The 18,668-nt window shown below is 39.0% G+C and overlaps 1 protein-coding gene across 21 annotated transcripts in view; it reads left to right on the top strand.

Annotated features, from left to right (window-relative positions):
- CAMK2B (calcium/calmodulin dependent protein kinase II beta) overlaps window positions 1-18,668 on the top strand; it is a 208,684-nt gene that overhangs the window by 173,540 nt on the left and 16,476 nt on the right. For 5 of the 21 annotated variants that reach the window (XM_089692427.1, XM_089692417.1, XM_089692412.1 and 2 more), the window contains 4 exons: window positions 9,154-9,191; window positions 9,847-9,918; window positions 10,458-10,502; window positions 14,714-14,762. In XM_089692427.1, coding sequence (XP_089548553.1) covers window positions 9,154-9,191; window positions 9,847-9,918; window positions 10,458-10,502; window positions 14,714-14,762 — 204 coding nt within the window. Of the gene's footprint in view, window positions 1-9,150; window positions 9,192-9,846; window positions 9,919-10,457; window positions 10,503-14,713; window positions 14,763-18,668 lie in introns of all 21 variants that reach the window. The other 16 variants (XM_089692425.1, XM_089692414.1, XM_089692426.1 and 13 more) reach the window with 5 other exon arrangements.

Below are 18,668 nucleotides of genomic sequence, written 5' to 3'. Positions count from 1 at the left end.
AACAATTACAGCCTCGAGTCTTTTTGGGTATGACGCAACAAGTTTTGCACACCTGGATTGGGCGATTTTCTGCCAATCTTCTTTGCAAATCCTCTGAAGCTCAGTCAGGTTGAATGGGAACCATCAGTGGACAGCCATTTTCAGGTCTCTTTGAGATGTTCAATAGGGTTAGGGCTCTGGCTGGGCAAATCTAAGACATTCACAGAGTTGTCCCCAAAGACACTCCTGTGCTGTCTTGGCGTGTGCTTAAGATTTTTGTCATGTTGGAAGGAGAACCTTCAGCCTAGTCTGAGGACCTGAGCACTGTGCTACAGGTTTTTATTGAAGATATTTCTCTACTTTGCTCCATTCAGCTTTTCCTCAACTCTGACCAGTCTCCCAATCCCTGCTGCAGAAAAACACCCCATAGCATGATGCTACCACCATCTTACAGGTGATGAGGGTTGCCTGGTTTCCTCCAGACATAACGTTTAGAATTGAGGCCAAACAATTCAATCTTGGTTTCTCAAGACCAGAAAATCTTATTCCTCATAGTCTGAGAGTCCTTCAGATGCTTTTTTGCAAACTCCAAGTGGGCTTTAATGTGTTAGTCTTCCGTCTAGCCACTCTGCCATAAAGCCCAGATCTGTGAAGGGCTGCAGTGATGGTTGTCCTTCTAGAACATTGTCCCGTCTCCAGACAGGATCTCTGGAGCTCAGTCAGAGTGACCATCAGGTTATTGGTCACCTCTCTTACTAAGGCCCTTCTCCCTGATTGTTCAACAGGCAACCAGCTCTTGGAAAAAGTCCTGGTTGTGTCAAACATCTTCCATTTGAGAATTATGTAGGCCACTTTGCTCTTGGGAACTTTCAGTGCAGCAGAAATTCTTTTGTAGCCTTCCCCATATCTGTGCCTTACAGTAATCCTGTCTCTGACTTCTGCATTGTGAGGCCTTTTATAAAGAGGTGTGTGCCTTTCCAAATTATGTGCAATCAATTTAATTTACCACAGGTGGACTCCAATCAAGGTGTAGAAACATCTCAGTAACAATCAAGAGAAGCAGGAGACATCTGAGCTAAATTTCAAGTGTTGTTGCAAAGGGTCTGAATACTTATGCCAATGTGATTTTTCAGTTTTTCCTTTTCCATTTATCTGAAACCTTTCTAAAATCCTGTCATCCCTATGTCATCATAGGGTACTGAGGGTAGATTAATAAGGAAAAAATTAATGTAAACAACTCTAGTATCTGGCTGCAACATAACAATATTGAAAAAAGTGACAGGGGTCTGAATACTTTATGAATGCACTGTAGGTAGCATATAAGGGGCCTTTTTGGGTGTCCACTTGGAGACGCTGCATGTAGTGTGTGTACCTTGGAGCATGCTGTATGCTTGGGCATGTCATCTGCATGGCATGTGTTGAGGTACAACCCAGCAATTATCTGATAGTGTACATGGCATTTATGGTACAATGACCTCACTGTGCTCCTCAGCAGTTCTGTGTATACATGTACAGTGCATGTGTGTGTACACGTTGTATGTGAGTGTCACTGTTCAAAAAGAATATTTAGATGTTGTATTGTGAAAAGTAGTCTATGCCCTTGCCAGTGTTCTGTCAGTGTTTGAATGGTATAGAGTGCAGCTAAGAAAGCTAAACCTAGTAAGACAGTAACACAAATTGGTAAATTATACATTTGCATAAAGGTGTACAAAGCTACTTTTTAGAGTACAGTGAGTTACAATAATAATACATAAACAGGAGCTTGATAGCATCTACTAAGCGCCCATTTTCTTTTGCAGTTCTAGAAAAAAAAACATTTACCTTTGGCTTTTCCTCAAGAGGTTAAGTAATTTTCATAGGCACAAACAAATGTGAAACCCAACATGCTAATATAAATAACACCTCCAACTTTCTATACTCAATTTAATGTGTCTCCCTGTATACAGATTCGTTCAAAGCAGTACATATGTTTTCTTGTAGGACCTCATATTTATATAGAGACTGTATCTGAGTTTATAAGTTACATGTGATTTTTGTTTAAAGGATTTTAGCAGTTGTTTCTAGAAGACATTAATTGACATAACATTATGACCACTGACAGATAAAGTGAAAAACAGATTATTTTGTTACAATGGCACCTGAACAGGGGTGGGATATATTAGGCAGCAAGTGAATATGTTGTCCCTTAATTTGATGTGTTGAAAGCAGAAAAAATGGACATAGCAGATTGTTGCATTTAGGACTGCGTAGCTGCAGACTTGTCAGGATGCCCATGGTGACCTGTGTCCACAGCCAAAACTGCCTACAATGGGCATGTGATCATCAGAACTGAACCACAGAGCAATGGAAGCACAGCAATGGAAGGCCTAATGAATCACATTTTCTTTTACATCATATGGATGGCTGTGTATGCGTCCATTAGCTGGGAAAGAGATGGCACCAGGATGCAGTATGGAAAGAAGTCAAGCTGGTGGAGGCCATGTGAAGCTTTGGGAAATATTCTGTTGGGAAACCGAGGGCCCTGCCATTCATGTGAATGTTACTGTGACACATACAACCTACTTAAACATTGTTGCTGACCAAGTACCCCTTCATGGAAACAGTATTCCCTGATAGCAGTGGCCTCTTTCAGTGGGATATTGTACCCTGCCACACTGCAAAAAAAGGTTGAAGAATGGTTTGAGGACCACAAAATTGAGTTTGGAGGTGTTGACTTGGCTTTAAAATCCTCCAGATCCAAGATCGAGCATCTGTGAGATATGCTGGAAAACGTCTGATCCGTGGAGGCCCCACCTCACAACCTACATGACTCAAAGGATCTGCTACTGATGGCTTAGTACCAAATACCATAGCATACCTTCAGAGGTCTAGTGGAGTCTGTGCCTCCATGGGTCAGGGCTTTTTTGGAAGCATATGGGGGACCTACTCAATATTAGGTGGGTGGTCATAATGTTATGGCTTATCATTGTATAAACACTTTACATCTTATAAAAAAGATGTACAGACTCCTTAAAAGAAAGAGCTAATGCTGTCCACTGAATTAATTCTGCCATAATGCCAGGACCACCCAACTCGACAAATTTTGGCTAAAAATCAAAGAAACTAGGTGTAAAATTGTAAGTTAATCTGCATCCAGTCAAATACGTCCACTCTTTGGTTATTAAGACAGTTGTGGATGCTGGCTGGAATAAATTGCCAGAAGGGGAGATTTCTCTATCCACACTGTTTAGCTTCAATTTGGGAATCTCTTAGATTTCTCTTGTTTGGCATGTGTATAGCTAGCCTAAAGCTGGCCATACATGGTTCAGTTTATTTTGCACAGCTGGCAGGCTAAACAAAAAACTGAGCCAATTACCCCATTCAAACATTCAATGTGGATGCGGGAATCCTCCCCTCCGTATCATTGTATGCTGATAGCAGGACTCCCCCAACATGGCCATAGATGGATCAAAATTAATCCTGTCTCTGCTGAACCAGGAACCAGGCAAATTTTGATCCATCTATGGCCAGCTTTAGTTCATTCAGTGATAAAATGCCCTTCATTATCTTATATATGGGAGAATTAAAGGTGATCTTGGCTAAACTTAGCAGTGCTTAGAAAGAAATGTTGTTAAAGGAGCTGCTGCAAAGATACCTTGCTCAGGTTTCTGTGACAGAACCTCCAAGACACCAGACTTCATACCTCATTTTGGCTTATTTTACTGTTAAGCTCCTTCATGGAGAAACTATGTTATAGCAAACCTGACTGGTCTAAAAAGTGCATACTAAAGTGACAACAGTTTAAAGTGACACTAAAGCTTTGTTGTTTTTTGTTTGTTTTTTTTAAATAACAAACATGTCTATACTTACCTGCTCTGTGCAGTGATTTTGCACAGAGCAGCCCCGATTCTCTTCTTTTTGGGTCCCCGTTGGTGCTCCTGGCTCCTCCCCCTCGAGCAGTGCCCCCAGGGAAACCTACATGCCCTGAGAGCACCATTGCGCGCTTGTCCCCAAGCCGCTGCTCTATGCACCCATAAGACACATAGAGCTGTGGCTCGGAAGCGCCACCCCCTTCTCTCCTCATTGGCTCACTGGCTGAGCTTGACAGCAGCGAGAGCCAATGGGCTCCCGCCGCTGTCTCAGCCAATGAGGAGGAAGAGTTCCCAGACAGTAGAAACTGTTGAGAATGTCGCTGGATCGAAGGGGGCTTAGGTAAGGATTGGGGGGGGGGGCTGGGGGGGCCGCTGCACAAAGAAGGTTTTTTACCTTCATGCATAGTATACATGAAGGTAAAAAACTTCGAGCCTGTAGAACCACTTTTTTTTTATAATTGACTTTTTATTGATTTTCAAAATGCTTACAACAAATAGAGTTGCACAAAATCATGAAGTAACAATCACAAAGCAATAAAAGAACAAATGGACTCATCGATGAGAGGCATATACTGTAGGTACATACAATGTCAGTACATAACAATGAATTAGCCACCATTTTCAGACAATTGAGTAGGCAAATCGGAAATGGAAAGATCCCACGGTTCCCAAACTGCCTCAAAAGTGGGGACAGAGTTAGCATCCAAAACAATGAGGTACTCCATTCTTCTAATCTCTACTATGACCTTCACCAATTCTGATCGTGTAGAAAGCCAATGCATGGGAATGGTTCTCCTGGCCGCTGTTAAAACATGGGAGGAAAGTTTCCTTACAAATTTGGAAAGGCCTGAAAAACATAGGCCCAACAAAAAGTGGATGGGCTCAAATTAAATAGGAGCCTCTTTAGAACCACTTTAAGGCTGCATGCACACAGGCGTAATAAAATAATCCCAGCCAGGAGCTGGCAGAAAAATCTAGTGTAAAACATGCTCGGCCTGGTACCTATTTACGTGCACTGATGCGCATATGGAGCTTAGAGACATATGCATGTATTTCATTCTAGTGGAATGTTCTAGCCACTAGAAATAAAATTATGCGCGTGTGTTTTTTTGTATACTATATATTCAAAAATTATACCAATACACTTCTCTCTGAATGCAGGTTTGAGGCATTTTAAAACACGAATCTAAACACCACAACGTGCAGAAACACAGAGGTTTCTGTCCAATGGAAAATATTGAACTGCATTCAGAGGCACAAAAAAAAAAAGAAAAATGCTTTTAAAGGTAGCTTTTTTTCTTCATGTGTGCATGAGGCTAAAAAGGGCAGGCACTATTGTCTTTTGCCACTCCATCTACTATCATTCAGCTGTCAAGCTCTATAACCTCTGTGTTTCTGCTATTTGTCAGCTGAGTGACAGCATATGTAGTCTAGTGGTGATAAGGGTTGGGACTTAAAATCAGTTTTGAGAGTAGTCAATGCACTGTATACAATCTGAGCCAAGGGGCTCCACATTGACCCAGGTTTCAATTCAAAGGGTGCTTGCAGGAACCAATGGGTGTGTTCATTTCAACAGCGATGTTACATTAGGCATTTTTGAGGCTAGGTCAGGTTCACTTGAACACAAGTGATATCAATTACCAAGCAGCCTATCTGCATACAGTTTGACTACAGTATTTCTGCAAATTCCTCTTTCAAGTCTCATATCCCACTGTATAGAATGAACACAAATGCAGTGTTTTCCACACTTTGACAAACATACTGTATTATAGGCAGAGAGCAAAAAAGTTGGGGTGAGTGTTGTAGATGGACAGTATTTTCATGGCTAGGCATGTGTTGGATGTCCTGTCTTGCCAGCCTGCTGATGCCCGAAGTATATGCACAGATTTGCCATTTGACAGTGCCCACCTTGTGTATTTTACCTATATGTATCTTTTCCTCTTCCCCCTGTCTTTTTTCACTGTTTCACTATTTCTCTTTTTCTCTCTCCTTCTGTTTAACTTTCCTAATTCTGGCTTCTTTCTTTTATGTTCTATCTCTGCTTTCATCCCTTGCCTCTCTCTTTCTACTATGTATTCTTCCGTTCCTTTTCTATTTATTGCAAGGTAAGTTCTAGCACTTTGGTTATCCTTTTATATCCTGTTTTGTCAGTGGAAGTGATATTTCCGTAAGATAAGCAGGCTTTACTATTCTGGTGTCATGTGAACCACAGTGGTACAGTTATTAACGGCGCTTTGTAAACCAAAAGTCAAAAAGCTGGAAATCACCTATTTTCCTGGGACCCAAGCACAAAGTAGTCCCCCCTTGAACAATCCCTTTAAAAGCTGTCAAATGATTAGCTATTTTCTGTCATCCTTGATTGACAGAAGTCGTTACAAAAACTTACAATTTTACATACATACAATATGCATAGAGTATCCTTATGTTATATGGTCATGTTGCATACCCAGGAATTATCTCAAATAAAAAAGAGAGCTGCATTAGGAAAAAAACAATACTGTCTTTTACAGAATTAGTGGAATCTCATATTGAAAAATTATACTTACACATCCTTTTCCTGAGAGCAAAATAGGACCTTCGGTGTGCTGCCAGAAAAATACAATTCCTAACAAGAAAAGTTTATAATAAAAAATATATTTTTATTGTACAATGGTAAAATTTCCTATAAATAAAGGACCCAAATATAAGAATAAATATATAAAAAAATTACATATCACAACATTATGGACTATATTGTCATATGTCCTATAAAGTCGGATACGGTAACTGTTCTCAAGTCCATAAACCTATGATCCATTCATAAAAAATGATAACATACATTGTAATGCCAAACAGAATCATTTAAAATTAACATATCATTATTAAATTCACTTACATATGTAAAGGGATGTAATCTCTGAGTGACTTTTTATAGGATATAACCTGATGAAAGTATTCATGATCTCATCTCAAGAACAAGTGTCCACACATAAGCATCAAACAGTCCAGAACATGCAGTAAAGGAAAGCAGAGGATGCCAGTAGATCCCATGAATGGAAGTAGTGTAGGACTACTTTGTTTATGGGATTATTTTAACATTGTTTGTACATTAAAAATATATTTGTTGGCGGGTTGCATTTTCCAGGCAGGACATTGAAAGTTCTATTTTGTATGGTTTAGTATTTGCTATTAGGAAAAAACACCTTTGCTTCTTTAAAGAGGGTCTGTGCTGGAAATCATCTTCCACTTAAAGAATAAGTCCACCTCAGAAATGTTTTTTATTGGGGTGGATCCAGTATACTGCAACACATAGCTATTTTATTTCTCTAAATTATCCCTGCCTACAGCCCCAGCTGGTAGAAATAGAATAAATACATCTGTAGTTAAATATTTAGTAAGGTAAACCTTTGAAAAGTAAACTTAGTACAAAAAAAAAGCCTAGACATATACATCTCTTTACTTCAACTTTAAATGACTGGATGCCCCAGATGTCATTTTTATTGAAGAATTAGTTACTTTCCAAAACTTAGGCATTTGGCAATCAGAAATATGACATTTTTATCTGTACCAAAATGAGTACTATATTGGCATCCAAACAAACTTACATTAGGGGTCAAGAGATGCTTAAAGACTTTTTGCATGTAATTGAGAAATTGTGTTCCAATATACCTGGATTTCCCCACAAGTCCACCAAGTATGCAAAGGGGACGGGCATCAGATTGACACCACCAACACAAGTGAAAAGAGGTTGTGTCTGCTCATTTGCCCATTGCATGATCCAGTAATAGCACATTACCATTTTAAAGTTAGCCATCCTTTAATGTAGATTGACAAGGGTAGTACGAAGGATGATATGCCAGTCTGTGGGGCTAAGTGCTTAAGGTGCAATTGCACTTTCAGTTAAATTTTACTTATTTTATTAACCCCCAGTCCATCTGCCATTCTTATATTTGTATGTCCCTGATCTGGCGAGAGAGTAGATGTGTGACCTCCTTCGTACTGCTCACCCTCTTGTCAGAAGGCGATATGTCAAAGGTCTCAGGCGTGGGTCACAATATGAAATTTATTCATATTTTCCTGCTTTCCTTTTTTGTCTCACTGGGGAACACCCATGCATCCTCCTTCTCCTATTTGATCACATATTGTGTCCACTCCTCCTTTTCCTCCTACCCTGTTCTCCTGATCCTTTAACAGCTAAAATACTGTCAACCTCCCTCACCTTTCCATCCTAGGTACAGCAACTGAAACCCAGAGCTAAGATTGATGGAATGCTTTATTAAATAAACCTGATATAAACAGTTCCAAAATGTAAGGCGTACAAGGATAGTAATATGTAGGGCAAAGTGAAAGCCAAGCAACCTACTTATTTTCTATCTCAGCTTCTGTGTTCCCACTCTCCTCCAGACCCACACAGCTCACCTTCACTGTCTCTATTTTCTGCTATGACCGCCTTGCTCTTTATTTTTCATAGCAGCTCAGCTCACTAGCATTAAAGCTATTTAGAAACTTTTTTACTTTCAGACAACATTGTTTTTCAAGTTCTGGAAGTGTGGACGGGTCATAACCAAAGTTTCTGTCCTAGTGACCATTGTAAAAGTAAGAGTGAATCTCCCCAGTGAGAACACAGACAGCAATAAAAAAAAGTCTTCACCCTTGCTTACAGAAAAAACTGCAATAAATGTTTCGGCTCGAGTTTCACTTTAAAAAAGAATGGTCTATGCAAGACCTTTTTTAAACACTGGATATCAAACCTGCAGCTTTTCCATGTTAAAGAAGACAAGATAATGATTAAAAAAACAGTATGCAAATATCCTGAAGAGGTATTGGAGAAGACCTGTCAGCTTCCAAAATGTTCCAATGTTGCTGTAAAAAAATAAATTACAATCCACACATGTGGCACGGCAATATATGACAAGCACATGGAACAGCTATGATGATCACAACAAAAAGTATGTCACTCAGGAAGCCATATTTCTAAACTGTTAACCCCTGCAGTGCAAATATGAATTCTGGCAAGCGTGATTTAGGATAGACAGACTTATCAGCATACAATAATTTAGTTTCTTACCTAGGAAATATATATACTATCCATAACTCATCTTGTTCTTCATGAACACATACTTCTCCATCATATATATTCATAATGACCGGAATTCCGACTATTCTCCCTGAGATATTGGTCTCACATTATGAGACACATCAGGGTCATGGTTCACAGAGGTGAAATAGATCAAATATATTCCTAAAAATAATCCCATGCTGCCAGGAATATATTAAATATATCAGTGGTGACAGTTTCATGCATTCTGACCTTATTCTTTATCTCTTGGTCCTCCTGCAGCAGCTAAGAGTTTGCTGAACAAGAAGACGGATGTTGGAAAGGTAATATTGATATACAGCAATAATCTACAGTATGTCTTCTATAAAATAAACCAATAAACGTGCACAAAAGAGCAAGCATTTACATTACAATGTATTTTAACAACCTCCTTAATTTATGAACAATTTTATCTAGGGGCTCATAAAATACTTTGGTCAAACTTGAGTATTTAGCATCTAAGGACAATTTGGTGACACAGCCCACCTGCTGAACATTCATCTTGTGCTGTTAGCTACTCTACCCTATTTTTGTTTCCTAAATTCAAGCCTGCAAAAATGCAGATCATATGTTTGCATTTTCTTTGCACCATCCTCTGTAGTTCACTGAAAGGGATGTTGCTCAACACAGAACCATGTGGCAAAAAAGCTGAAGCACCACCAAGAAGCTACATTAGATACCTGCTTAATGTGGTTGGAATGGATAATATAAACTCGGACTAAAGTAAATTGAGTGGACAGATTTTAGAAATATAGTACAAAGAATTACAAATTACCGTTTGGTTTTACTTTTTACCTTCAGCTCTTTAATACAAGCCTCTGCAGTACTGCTTCAAAATAGTCTTCCTGGCTTGTATATTTTATATGGTGTTACATACAGCAGTCCACACAGTTCTGCTTCATTGCTGACAATCAGTCTCATCTTTGTCTCTCTCCTAAGCCTCAGACGAACAGCACTAAGAACAGCGCTGGAGTGACTAGTCCGAAGGGGCCTATTCCACCAGCTGCCTTGGTATGAGAAGTGGGTTAGAATGAACCACACTGTTTGTTCATCTGTGATATTTTGTGGGATGCAAAACTGTTGGGGCGAAGGCGGGTATAAGGGCATTTTCTGCCTTGTCTGTAAATGGAGTGCTGCCTTCTTCCTGTCTATTTTTTGGAAAGTTTGTTTTGTGTTCTTTGGAGTTCAGACATTTGTGGTTTGTCTCAGGAAGGTCTATCTGTGGGCTTAGGGATACGTGTTTTTAATTTGTTTGTGGTTCCGAAAAGTTTGTGGTCTGTCTTTGGAGCGGGAAGTCTGTTATCTGTCTGTGGCTTAGATTAGTCTGTAATCTTTCTGTGGGGTAGTTTGAGGTCTGTGATTTGTGAAGCAGTCTTTACATGCCCTGCCGCTCTTCCATCTTCTCAGTCCTGCTACCCTGTCATCTCTCCTCCCATCCTCTCCTTGACCTCTCCACATCCCTGACACCCCAATTCCTTACTCCTCTTCTTATCCCCTACCTTTTCTTGTTCTCTCCTCCTTCCCATTTCTCATTCTTTCTTCCTCTGTAGGAGCCTCAAACCACAGTAATTCATAACCTGGTGGACGGGATAAAGGTATTTGCCATATCTTTACCTCTCTCTTCATGTGTCATGTTTCATGCACCTCTTTACTCTGGAGGCACCAGAGGAAGGGCTGTGTGAGAGATTCTCACCATAGTATACGTGGTGTAATTCTAAACATAGCCACTAGTTGGTGCATTGTGTTGTAATGCATACACAAATATTTTACTACAGACATATTGCTGGCAGGGGTCTTGTTTGCGTTATGATAAAAGTTTGATTGGTAGACTCTAGTGATGAGATGCTTTAGCTGAGAAAACAAGATGTGCTACATTCGATCCCTAATGTTTTTTTGTTGATGTGAAGTATAAATCTGATATTTTGGGAGAGGCATTGTGTTGTGTATATCAAGCATTTCTATGTATTTTTTTCTGATGGGGGAGGGGGTTATTTATTGGCAAAACAGCAGTATATTTTAGGTGCATCAAAACAATAAAATGGCCTCATTAAGAGTGAAAGTTATGACCTGACAACTGCTACCATGCGGCAGTTGACAAAGTACTGTTATGTTTGTATCCACTTATCTGTATGTTATTATTCTCAGTTCATGTTGGTGGAAAAAACAGAGCAAAAGTATAGCTGCTAACTAGATCATATAGAGGGAAACTAACGGGAAACTGGTGCAAAGTAGATAGACCTGCTTCAGGTCTGTGTGCGTTACCTATGCCAGTTTCTATTTCAGAGTAAAACAGAAAGTGGAGTTGGTTCTGCATGCTGTTATGCCTGGACTATTAATTTTAACTTCTGGCTCAAACGACTTATAATCATAAGAGTACATTATTAAAACAGCACATATTACTGTTAAAAAAAAAAAGAATAAGAAGCAAAATATGATGTGCCAGGATAGGCGTTTCAGCTCTATGTCCTCTGACCACACACCGGTAGCTGTGCGTTCAGTGCGGCTACTGATGTACATCAGTCTTAATTGTAATTTAGGTTTTGGCTTTTAACTGTGTTGATCCATTTACAAATAACATATTTACTTAAAGAGGTCAAAACTAAGCTAAACCTAGCTTAGTTAATGTGGTAAAATATCAATTTTGCAAAGAATCACATGCAAGGAAAATACATTAAAAAACAGTATTTTTGCTTGCACATGGTTGGATGATGAAAGTCAACAGAATTCTGCCTTGCAAAGTGAACAGCCTATATGTAGCAACTACTCAAAATCCAAATGATATTTTTTCTAATGAACTATTGAAAGATCATATTGTATTGATTCACCTTTTTCACCATGCATGTCCTTAGGTAACTATAGATTGAATAACCACTTGCCCTCGGGAAGATTTACCCCCCTTAATGACCAGGCTATTTTTTTGCTGTTCGGCACTGCGCTAGTTCAACTGGTAATTGCGCAGTCATGCAACACTGTACCAAAACAAAATGTATGTCATTTTTCACACAAATAGAACTTTATTTTGGTAGTATTGGATCACCACTGGCGTTTTTTTGTGATATAAACAAAAAAAAACAACATTTTCTACTTTCAGTTATGTAAAATATCCAGTAAACTCCAGGTTACTCATAAATATAGGCCAAAATGTATTCTGCTACATGTCTTTGGTAAAAAAAAAATCCCAATACGTGTATATCAATTTGTTTGTGTGAAAGGTATAGCGTCTACAAACTATGGTATATATATTGGAATTTACGCAGCTTTTACTTTCTGACTGCCTATCACATTTTTTGAGGTACTAAAATGCTAGGGCAGTACAAACAACCCCTCCCCTCAAATTACCCCTTTTTGGAAAGTAGACACTCCAAGGAATTTGCTGAGAGGCATGCTGAGTCCATGGAAGATTTTATTTTTTGTCACAAATTTTTGGAAAATGACAAAACAATTGTTTTTTTTTTACGCAAAGTTGGCACTTAAATGACAAAATGACAAAACAATTGTTTTTTTTACGCAAAGTTAGCGCTTAAATGATATATTGCTCATGCATGCCATGGGTATATGTGGAATAACACCCCAAAACACATTCTGCTACTTCTCCCAAGTATGGAGATACCACATGTGAGAGACTTTTTGATTGATTCATAACAACTTTGTTGTCATTGTGATCATGTGATCGCATAGCGATCACATGATCACCGGGTCCTGTTCACTGGGATCTTAATTCAGCAGATGTGGGGGGGAGGCAAAGAGCCCCCCCATGTTGGAACAACACCAGCAACATACAGGTACGTCGCTGTTCCTGTAGCTTCCGTCCGTCGTCAGTACATTGCGGGCGGGCGGAAAGTGACTCTAAACAATATCCTTATTTTCCAAAATCATCCTTACATATCTACTACTTAATGACCCTGTAATCCATTTTTCATTAAAAAAAATGTTCCTCCTCCTTGTAACATCCTTCACAAGCTACCAAATCTCTTCTTTCCTCTTCACTTCTATTTGTTTAAAAGGTGCAGTGCATCTTATTTGCAGTTACATGCACATCTCTATGCATACTACAGATCCCATAGTCTACAATCCATAGTCTCTAGTTCTTCTCAGGAGCAAGCAAGAGAATGATAATGTCCCTACACACAGTGGGGCCATAAACAAAGAATGTAGCTACCCTCTAACAGGAAGTTGGATCACAGCAGCAAAAAAACAAAGGATTCTGGAGTGGAGATTTTGAGGATGCTGAGAACAATAGAGGGTACCTTTTTGAATTAATAATACATACTTGATTGGAAACTTATGTATTTAATAAATATATACAGTGTGTGTGTGTATATATATATATATATATATATATATATATAAATAATTTTTTTTGTCACTTTAAGCATCTTTCCATTTTCTCTTGTCCCTTTAATCCCATAAATTAACCTGTGCCTCAACAAACGCATTTGGCTCTTTGTTACTCACTTACAGTGATTGCGAACCCTCACCTAGTAACACAACCCATTCAAGTTTAAAATAGAAATGAAAGGCAAAACATTTCTGTATAGATGTAAAAAAACATTATATACACTTTTTTCCTTTTTTATTAAAACTGGGGAAGGAGAAACAGCAGAACACTGATCTTCCCAGTAAGGTTATGTGGGGCAGGGGGGTGGGGGTGTTGTCAGCAAAAGCCTGATCATTGGAGGAGAGCACACTGAGTTCCCAGCACAGCTAGAGAACTGACCATCCTGTGCTATCATGCCTAGTGTAGTCAGTTTTTAATAGGAAAGCAGAGTGACTGGCAGGAACACCAGAGATTTCACACAAAGGAAGCAATACAAAGAAAACAGGATATTTTTTCATACAAGTACATGGTACAACAGGCACATATCAGGATTACATGTGAGAACCTCAGCTGGTGTTCACACAATTAGGTTCAAGTAGGCAGCACCATTGAAAGCAATGGGAGGCTGCCGGCTCTTGCAGCTAATCACTCTCGCTCCCATGGCCAATTACTCACATGTGAGTGGGCGTGATTAGCTGCAAGAGCTGACAGCCTCTCATTGTTTTCAGTAGGGCTGCCTACTCACAGCTAATCCTGGGAACTCCCGCTGGGGCTCTCTCATGTAATAGCCAACAGGATGCATTTGCAGGTGTCAATGCATCCTTAATCAGGGCTGGACAAACCATTGGAATGTTCGTGTGCATCTTTTTCAGGCCTGTTCTGCTGTTGCCAATGAAAACTGATATTCCCTCCTGTTTTAAAATAACCAGATGGCTACTAAATTGAACTGACTGAATACTGAACTCTGCAACAATGTGCCCAAACCTCATTTAGATTTGTTTTGGAAGTCAGCTCTACCACAAACATTTTTGGAATATAGTGGTATGTTAAATTCCTCACCAGCTTTCAAAACCTTTCAGAGATAGTGGTAGAGATCCTGGTAGTACTACCATGCCATAAGACCATAGCTAAGATTCAAATTCCTCACACCTGGTTTGCACAGTTGTTTTTGGAAGTAATGTTTGGGAGAAACTAACATTTCTGGTGGGAAATCTCTTGTCACTTGAGTCTCTGATTGTGTTATCAGAAGACAGCAAGTGAGTCAACTTGCAATATGCAAACATCTGATTTGAGTGGAGTTGATATTTAGAGGTTTGTGCTAAAGGATGAAAAGTTCTAGTCCATCAGGTTAGGTTTGTGTTACAATCCTGGAGTTAAAATAGTTTTTAGTCATAACTCATTACATTTGTGTATGTGATAGTTTTGGAAGTACTTGTAACCATGGTTCTCCTTTTGTCTCTTTTTCTACCATTTCCTTGTCTCACATAGGAGTCATCAGACAGTACACATACAAACCCCGAGGATGAAGAAATGAAAGGTATTGTAGCTCTAGCCAAATAAAATGCTCCTCATCTTACTACCATTGAATGAAGTAAGTCTTTTCATGTGTCCACCTACTTCTTTGAATATACCATCTGGTTACATCAGTTCATATCCTATTCCATCTACATCTTCTATACCCATTCCAGCTCTTCAGTGTATCCATATATTAAATTGTATAGTTTGTCTCTCCGAAACACTTGCTGATTCTTGATAAGAACAATTCTAACATGCAAATAACCTAAACAAACTCATGCACTTTATTAGGGTCATCTCTATTGCCATGTTGTTTTCTGTTTATCATACCTCCCTCAAATTATTTTTTATGGGTTCATCCTATAGGACTCAAACTGCTGATTCAAAATGGTACCACAGCTATAACTTAAGTTGTCTGCCCACCAACTTGCAGGGAAAGAGTAAATACTGGTAGAGAGGTTGGAAGTTACTTATAAATGGTAAATGGTGGTCAGATGTGCAGGTTCAAAATCCCTGCTGAAAGATTTTTTTTTTTTTACAAATATGTATGTTTGTGTCAACTAAATGTGCATGTTTTATCTGTTGAGGAGGAGGAGCAGCACTGTTAGACACTTCCTATTCTGCATAATCTCAGTGAAGACAATAATAATTGGCTGGGAAATTCCACCTCGGCTAAGTGATTCATCTCTCTCAAGAAAGCTGAGGGTTATGGTTGTTTTAATGAGTACTCAGACATAAATAAAATGTAGAGTATTGGATGATTAAACATTTAGGGCTCATTCAGATGGCCAATTTGTGGCATCCTCCTAGCAGAGACTCTGACAGTGTGCATCCACTTTGGAGATGTGTGAAGGCAGCTCATAGAAGTGGATATACACACAGTGGTTGCACAGACATAATCGCATGTCAAAGTTTGGCATGTGGACATGAGTAGGTGCACAGATTGGAATGCAGCTCTTCTGCGTTCAGGTCCTGCCTGCATGTCAGACTTTGACATGTGATTGAGTGTGTGCAGCCACTGTGTATGCATCCACTTCTATGGGCTACCTGCATGTATCTCCGAAGTGGATGCACACACAGCTGGCAGTGGCTCTGCTTGGAGGACAGTACTAAATGTCCAACTGAATGAGCCCTTAATTTGCTACTAATCTTTTATTTTGGCATTTGCAAAAGGGTATTTCCTGCTTTCTAGTGTGCAAACTATTTACAGAACAGTCTAAGGCTAAAAGGTAGTAAAAACCTCCTTATAGGTACAGGAGATAGAAACGCTTTCAAAAACATGCAGTTACATGAAAGGGGTAACACAAACAAAGCAGAATACTGGGTTTTGGGGCAAATGCAAAATACAGTATATTAGCTTTATATATTATGACAATGGCTGTTCTGGAACTGAGAAGATATTTCACTGAAATAGTTGTTTTTCAGTGTGAAAGAACCATTTACAACTGGCCACTGCAAGCATCTTGACTTGGGGCATCAGCAATACAAAAATTCTGATTGTTACATGTGTGCTGCATTCTGTCCCAACTCTTTTCTCTGTTTCCAGCTTCATGAATTTAAAATTAATCCTGTAATTCTGTTAGAGGTCTTGATAAAGAGTTAATGTACTGTATGTATCATGGAGTTTGGTGGAGCTACTGTGTCACTAAGGGCAACAGCTGACTAACATGCAATATTTCTGTAATTCCACAGACAGATGGTCAGTCCAAACTGCAGACAGTGGGAGAGACAGCAGACTTAAGCCTAGTACACACAATGAGAAAATCACATGGAAAATACCACTTTCAGAGTGATTGTCCGATAATCTGATCGTTAGTACACAGCTTTGGAAAGCCGATCACCACAGTTCATGTGAAATTATCTGAAGGGACAAGCATGAAAATTTTTCCCATACAATACCAGAAAGAACTATTTTCATTTAATCAGTACAGTAGTCGTCTGAAAAAAAATGAGTAACCAAAATCACACATGCTTGAAAACAAAAAATACATTACAAGTCAATACATTACAGTACACTTCCAAAGTTGTATGCTGTCGTATGAGAATTTAGTAAGCTCTTCATTTTCGATATGAGACTACATGCAAAAAAATGGACAATGTGAAGCCATTTATCAAATGCGCATTTTCAGGAAACAAAAATACACTTAAATGAATATTTAATGAGCTTATATGAACACGAAAACAACATAATACCCACTTTTTTGATAAAATATAAAAGGTGATGTTGCGCAGTGTAAACAGATACCAATAATGTCAAGACTTAAACTGCACACAACTTAGAAATGGCAACAAACTACCGTACCTAAAATTATCCAGAGGCGACGTTTTAAAAGCCTTTACAGGTTTACAGTTTATAGTTAAATGTGAGCACTGGCACTAGAATTATTGTTCTCAGAAATACCTCATGTGTGATGCAAACACCGTTTACATGCGTGCTGTACCTCTGTGCCTGTTTAACCGCTTTCCTGTCGCTCTATACAGGGCCATCCAGAGCAGTGTCATTACAGTGAAGCACACAGACACCGCCCCCAGTAAAACACTCCCTGCACACAGTTAACCCTTTGATCGCCCCTCATGTTAAGCCCTTGCTGTCCAGTACCATTAGTACAATGTCAATGCTTTTTTTTTTAACACTGATCACCGTATTGGTGTCACTGGGAATGTCAGTGACACCAAGTCAGTTCCTCCCAGTCCCGCAGTCCTGCTATAAGTCACTGATCGCGTAGTAAAAAAAATTTGTAAATGCTTTAACTTTCACGTAAACCAATTAATTTACACGTACTGGGATTTGTTTTAGCAAAGACATGTAACAGAATACAATTTGGCCTAAATTTATAATGAAATTTGATTTTTTAAATTTTTTTTCTGGACATGTTTAATAGCAAAAAGTCAAAAACATACAGTGGGGATCGAAAGTTTGGGCTCCCCAGCTAAAAATTTGTATTAATGTGCATAAAGAAGCCAAGGAAAGATGGAAAAATCTCCAAAAGGCATCAAATTACAGATTAGACATTCTTATAATATGTCAACAAAAGTTAGATTTTATTTCCATCATTTACACTTTCAAAATAACACAAAACAAAAAAATGGCGTCTGCAAAAGTTTGGGCACCCTGCAGAGTTAATATCTTGTACTGCCCCCTTTGGCAAGTATCACAGCTTGCAAACGCTTTTTGTAGCCAGCCAAGAGTCTTTCAATTCGTGTTTGAGGTATCTTTGCCCATTCTTCCTTACAAAAGTCTTCCAGTTCTTTGAGATTTCTGGGCTGTCTGTCACGCACTGCTCTTTTAAGGTCTATCCATAAGTTTTCAATTATGTTGAGGTCAGGAGATTGTGAAGGCCATGGCAAAACCTTCAGTTTACGCCTGATACAATTTTGGGCATCTCTAGTTTCCTCCCTACTGGTATTTTTCCTCCCTAGATTGGGCCATTGATAACAGGGTCTCATAAATCACCTTTTTTACCTTTGTTTCTGATCACCCAATACTATCAAACAGAAGTACCATATGCTAAGGCCACTTATGGTATTAAAGAACCAAAAATTTGTTTATTTGATACCTTTCTGTACATGTATATGATAGCTTTAAATCTAGCTTTAATAGCCTGGTTGGACAATGTAACCCATCAAAAAATGACCATTTTCCAACTTTAAAAAAAAAAGCTTGAGTATTTTACACTGGAATAGCCATTTTTACTCAGCAGAAGGGTATACTGGATGTCCTAAGTGTGTGCTTTTATTTTTACCTTAATAATACCCATGTTGTCTTGCAGTTTTCTATGGTCTTAAATTCCTTTTACAAGTCAAATTAAACTCTGCATGTTCAACTCATAACATTTCTACTCCTCACGACTTGCTCTACTTATCCTCTCTTCATAATCATTTTTCCTTCTTTCTCTGTCTGGCTTCACCTCCTCTTCTCTCCCCGTTC

Source organism: Staurois parvus, unplaced genomic scaffold (genome assembly GCF_062004578.1).
Source record: "Staurois parvus isolate SC_StPar_1 unplaced genomic scaffold, SC_StPar_1.0 ptg000586l, whole genome shotgun sequence".
In the NCBI taxonomy this organism is placed as follows: domain Eukaryota; kingdom Metazoa; phylum Chordata; class Amphibia; order Anura; family Ranidae; genus Staurois; species Staurois parvus.
Note: the sequence above shows the minus strand (reverse complement) of the source record. Positions and strands in the feature narration are given on the sequence as shown.